At 38.2% G+C, this 6,000-nt stretch overlaps 1 protein-coding gene across 3 annotated transcripts in view; it reads right to left on the bottom strand.

Annotated features, from left to right (window-relative positions):
* Positions 1 to 5,045, bottom strand: part of dbnlb (drebrin-like b) — a 72,208-nt gene extending 67,163 nt beyond the window's left edge. For all 3 annotated transcript variants that reach the window (XM_076270670.1, XM_076270669.1, XM_076270668.1), the window contains exon 1: positions 4,783 to 5,045. In XM_076270670.1, the coding sequence (XP_076126785.1) occupies positions 4,783 to 4,865 (83 nt within the window). In that variant the 5' untranslated portion in view covers positions 4,866 to 5,045. The remainder of the gene's footprint in view (positions 1 to 4,782) is intronic.
* Positions 5,046 to 6,000: the final 955 nt, after the last annotated feature.

Genomic DNA, 6,000 nt, shown 5'->3' on the forward strand with positions numbered 1-6,000 from the left:
TTGCCGCTTGCGGCTATATTTTTCATTGTTTTTATTCAAAAACAAACTGTGAAATGTGCTTAGGACAGTTACGCCATATGAGCTTTGTCTGGTTTGGTTGAAATTTGTGAAAAACAGGAATATGAATGGCATGCTCTATACGTTCATATAAAACAGCATTTTCTGAAAAAAATGACCACATTTCTTTTCTTTACAGATTTTGCTATTATTTAGTTATGTTTGACACTCAACGAAAAAAAAGACCATGCCACGTCAACCACCCCAAATACAGAATGAGACCTACTGTACACCAGCAAACAGACACATTAACAACAACCAAAGAACAGGGGGTTAGGGGGTTAGAAAGCCCAAATAATAAAGGTGGTAAAGACTTAACTTAAAAGCAGCGATGAAGGGAGCATGTTTTGTGTCAAGGGGTAACTGGCTCCACAGACGTGGTGCAGCAACTGCAAATGCTCTGTCACCTTTATTCGAGCTGTGACTGAGGTACAGACGTGAGCTTTGCCCGCATACCCGAGAGACCTGCGGGCTATATCTATCTAGCCTACCTATTAACGACAGGAATGTCTGTGTGTGTTTGTGTGTAGTGTGACCACATCTCTCTTGAACCGTAATCAAACTTGACAGTTGTCTTGTCAAGGACATTGAGTGCAGTGCCAAGTTTGACTTTGTTTGGATAAATTATGCAAAAATAATATTGTTTAAAAAAAGCACATGTTGGCTTTTGCAGCACGGAGGGGGACGGGGGGCGGGGGCTAACAAGAGTTAAGATGCAAGATGCTGACTCAAAGGTTCGTGTCACATAGCCTACCCATCTATGTTCTGCCCCTAGCTTTGGAGAAACCAAAAGTGTGGCACCGCCTCTCATCTCTGGGTCATTCCGTGTGAAATCACCCAATTTCAGCACAATTTGGCAGGTGACCCTCTCTGAAATCTGAAAAAAATCACAGGTGTTTGTAGACCAAATACATGCATACATCTAAAATAGTATATCTGTATAACTAATCGTTGCAAAACTACAGCCCTTTGAAACTTCAAGTCATTTTAAGCATTGTGGTGAACAATCCTTTTTGTTCAACTTCCAACCTTATTGGCTCTTTTGCTATTTCACACACATTAGTGAAACTATGTGAATAGAAGTACATTTTCCTGTTGAATTAAAAAATCCAATCGGATCAGACGTATCTTGTGTACTTTCCCCTCTGCAAAGCTCTGAAAATGGCTATAAATTCATAATGTGAAAAGACATCATCATCTTTGAGGGCTTCTCATTCAATAAGTATGTGACACAAATTCATCAGATTTTTTTCCTACTCATGTATGTATTATAAGGTCATGTCCATGCATTAACTTTGGTTGTTATCATTATCATATTTTCAGAGCATTTCTTTAAAATTGGGCTTGATTTTCAAAAAGCCTGTTTTCATCTTCTCATTTCACCACGTGGACAGTTAACATGATTTTTTTTAATTTTCCCATATATCATTCTGAATGTGAGGATCATCTGCCCAAAATGTGGGCTTGTTGCTGAGTTTCTTCATTGAGATAAGATTTTTTACAAATATTGTCTATAAATCCACTGAATTTGTACTTTATCTGCAGTACCACTTTGCACCACACGTGGTGCTCTTTTAATACAATGGAAGTCAATGGAAGAGTAAGAGAGTCACTTGTTTGCTGCACATATCCAATCTAAACACACAGTTTATGGTTCATAGTTAAATTGCTCCAAATAATTATTGCAACATGAACAACATACTACTCATACATACATTTTATTTAGAGAAAATAAACTGATCAAGTAAATTATACACTCATAAGACTGACTGGTCATCATACATGCAGCAAGAGGATTTAGCATAATTACCATCTTTGTAACGGGTTTTCTACACCAGCTTCAACCTATCAGTGCCTATGTGAGTACTTTAATAATTACTAGCCAGCTGGTTAGGCAAAGTCTATATCCATCGTCATATGCATGGGATGCAGTCCTCTGTGATACACAGACAAAGAGCATTAAGATGGAGATCAGTGCTTTGTCTCCATGTGATCTGGGAGTTGGAAAATTAATGTCATAAAGGAACATATTCAAGAAACAATGGTTTTCTAAAATTCAGTTCATCAAGGTATTTCACTTGATGAAGATGACCATGTGTGTTTCCATCACAAGTATTCATAACAAGGTTTGAGGACTCGTGGATCCAAGAGGCATTCGTAAAAAGATGATAACTCTTTAGTATTGATTTTTCTGCATCTGACAATGCACTGAATTTTAGAAACCCCTTTTTTACTTGAATATGTTCCTTTATTACATTCATTCTCCAACTTCTTTCCTAGATCACATGGAGACAAAGCACTGATCTCCATCTTGATGCTCTTTGTCTGTGTATCACAGAGGACTGCATCCCATGCATATGACGATGGATATAGACTTTGCCTAACCAGCTGGCTAGTAATTATTAAAGTGCTCACATAGGCACTGATAGGTTGAAGCTGGTGTAGAAAACTCATTACAAAGATGGTAATTATGCTAAATCCTCTTGCTGCATGTATGATGACCAGTCAGTCTTATGTGTGTATAATTTACTTGATCAGTTTATTTTCTCTAGATAAGATTTATGTATGAGTAGTATGTTGTTAATGTTGCAATAATTATTTGGAGAAGTTCAACTATGAACCATAAACTGTGTGTTTAGATTGGATATATGCAGCAAACAAGTGACTCTCTTACTCTTCCATTGACTTCCATTGTATTAAAAGAGCACCACGTGTGGTGCAAAGTGGTACTGCAGATAAAGTACAAATTCAGTGGATTTATACACAATATTTGTAAAAAATCTTATCTCAATGAAGAAACTCAGCAACAAGCCCAAATTTTGGGCAGATGATCCTCACATACAGAATGATATATGGTAAAATTTAAAAAAATCCTGTTAACTGTCCACGTGGTGAAATGAGAAGATGAAAACAGGCTTTTTGAAAATCAAGCCCAATTTAATAAAAATGCTCTGACAATATGATAATGTTAACAACCAAAGTTAATGCATGGACATGACCTTATAATCCATACATGAGTGGGGAAAAAATCTGATGAATTTGTATCACATACTTTTTGAATGAGAAGCCCTCAAAGGTGTAAAATGTTTTTTACATTATGAATTTATAGCCATTTTCAGAGCTTTGCAGAGGGGGAATTACACAAGATACACCTGATTTGATTGGATTTTTTAATTCAACAGGAAAATGTACTTCTATTCACATAGTTTCACTAATGTGTGTGAAATACCAAAAGAGCCAATAATGTTGTAAGTTGAACAAAAAGGATTGTTTACCACGATGCTTAAAATGTCTTGAAACTTGAAAGGGCTGTAGTTTTGGAACCATTAGTGATACAGATATACTATTTAAGATTTATGCATAGGTTTGGTCTTCAAACACCTGTGATTTTTTTCAGATTTTTTAGGAGAGGGTCACCTGCCAGCCACTGGGTGATTTGACACGGAATGACCCCTCTGGGCTCTAGGCCTATTTGCACAGCTAGACACTAGCCTGGCTCAGTGGCCCAGTGTCCATATACGGATTAAGCCTAGTGCTTCATACTCTTTCACAATGAAATTCTTTGACGTTCTCCTTAACTTTGGGACTAAAACATAATGCATGTATGGGAAAGCAGTCCCCTATGCAATAATGACATTATGGTTAGGCTATCTATGGTTATTACTTGTCTGTAATAGATGCAGGTTTTTAAGCAAGGTCTACATACAGGTCCATCTAAAAAAAAATAGAATATCATGGAAAAGTTCATTTTTTTCATAGTTAATTTCAAAAGGTGAAACTTTCATAAGCTATATTCATTACACATAAAGTGAAATATTTCAAGCCTTCATTTTGTTTTAAACTAGATTACTCTAATCTTGATGATTACGGTTTGCATCTTATGGAAATCAAAAATCCAGAAACCTCAAATTATTAGAATAAAGAATTTATGACACAGAATGGTCAACCTAAGATGAGCTCTTAAGTCAAAACACCAGCAATAGTTTCCAGAGCCCTTTAAATATCTCAGTCTATGCAGGACAATGGACTTTTACATGATATTCAAATTTTCTGAGATGCATCAGTATTTTATGAATGTAGGCCTGGTAATATCAAAAGTGCTAATGTGCCCCTTTATTTGAAGATTTACAAATAAGATATAAGATGCCAACATGTATAAATGGTCTCATATGCAAAAAGTGGAGAAATAAAAGGTTCCAAACGTTATACCATCTCCAAGACAGTGTTAATGGCGAGGTTCAAGCACAAAATTATGACCAACATGCTAACGTGACCCCTAACAACTGTAACGTTAGGCTAACCAATGAGGAAGTAATACATTTATTGCAACTAGCTAGATTACAACCGGAAGATGCTGTCTTTGGATGTATCAGTACCAGAGAATGTCAGCGAAACCGTTATAACTACAATAACAAACAGGAAGTGTGCAGCCTGTCAAACAAACTAAACTCATTTAGTTAATAATCACACTGAAATACCTTGCAGTAACCGTTTAATAACGAACGGTTTAAACTAAGACCCAAATTGGTTTTGCCAACGTTAAAGTCTATCCAACTTACCTAGCGATAGCGATCTGAAACTGCACGAACCAGGATACGTTAACTGGACCTAGGCTTTTGTAATTTGTGTCGTTAATCAAACATAGAATGTAGAACTAGCCTTACGTTAATTGTAGAAACCCTACCTAGTTAACGATCTAGCTGTCGGAAAAGGAATCGGACTTACCAGTTTGTTTTAGATTTCTCATCCACCACTTCTTTATATGCTGCTGTAAGGGCAGGGCCGTTTTTACTCAGATTTACTGACATATTGTGTGATGTCAGTGTTATAAGCCTGTAACGAGTTCAACAGAACTGGTTGCTGGGTGTACGAAAATTACGATAGCTGTGCAGTTGTATGCAGGGTTGTATGAAAATGCTTCCTCTAACGTTATTCTATCAGTTTCTAAATAACAAGCGTTCTCATTGCGTTACTGTACCGCATGCGTATTCGCATCTTTTGCGAAACCGAGGCAGAGAGCGAGGCATTGGCTATGGAATGCCGGGTAGTTCAAAAACACGCGTATGTGAAATTCACGCGTTTTATGTGCACTCCATGGGGTATTTCATGGCATATCCACATCGATTTCTAATACACATTCTATACACATCAATACATATTTTGCACTGTGATCTACTTTGCACTTGAAATATGTGTGAAATACGTGTTTAATACATGATACTTACCAAAATCATGATACTTTCCATCATCAAGTTTGCAGATGACACAGTGATCTTGGGCCTATTAGTAACAACAATGCCTACTTGGATCAGGTTGATGAGGTGGCACAGTGGTGTCAATCTAACAGCTTGACACTGAATATCAATAAAACCAAGGAAATGGTAGTGGATTACAGAAGGAAGCAGCAGAACTACAGTTACACCCCACAGTTACACCCCACTAATGATCAGCGGGCAACCATCCCCAACACACACACACACACTTACATCATCACGGTCATCACCTCACATACATACAGCACACTGCTTGCTACAGTAAGCCTCCTCTACATACTTACAGCACACTGCCCCCACCTACCCACACACACACTACACACACAGTCACTGCTCCACTCCCCTCCCGCCCACACACACATCTTCACTGTCATCACTCACATACATCATACATACAGTACTCTGCTTGCAATAGTAAGTCCCTTCACCATACTTGCAGTACACTGCCCCCCCCTACCTACACAGCACATTATTTCATCAGGAAGCTTCTCCAACACACATCCCCAACATACTTACAGCACACTGCCCCCCCCAATACACAGCACATTGTCTCATGAGGAAGCTTCTCCAACACACATATTGCACACTGCCCTCTTCCGACATATACAGCACACTATCCCAGCTCCCTTGTCATCCCCCCCAACACACACACCAAGACCCCTGGCAGCTG

Source organism: Alosa pseudoharengus, unplaced genomic scaffold (assembly GCF_046254945.1).
Source record: "Alosa pseudoharengus isolate Yale_2024_CS ecotype anadromous, Long Island Sound unplaced genomic scaffold, YU_APseudo_1.1 YU_APseudo_1.1_scf_6, whole genome shotgun sequence".
NCBI classification, from domain to species: domain Eukaryota; kingdom Metazoa; phylum Chordata; class Actinopteri; order Clupeiformes; family Clupeidae; genus Alosa; species Alosa pseudoharengus.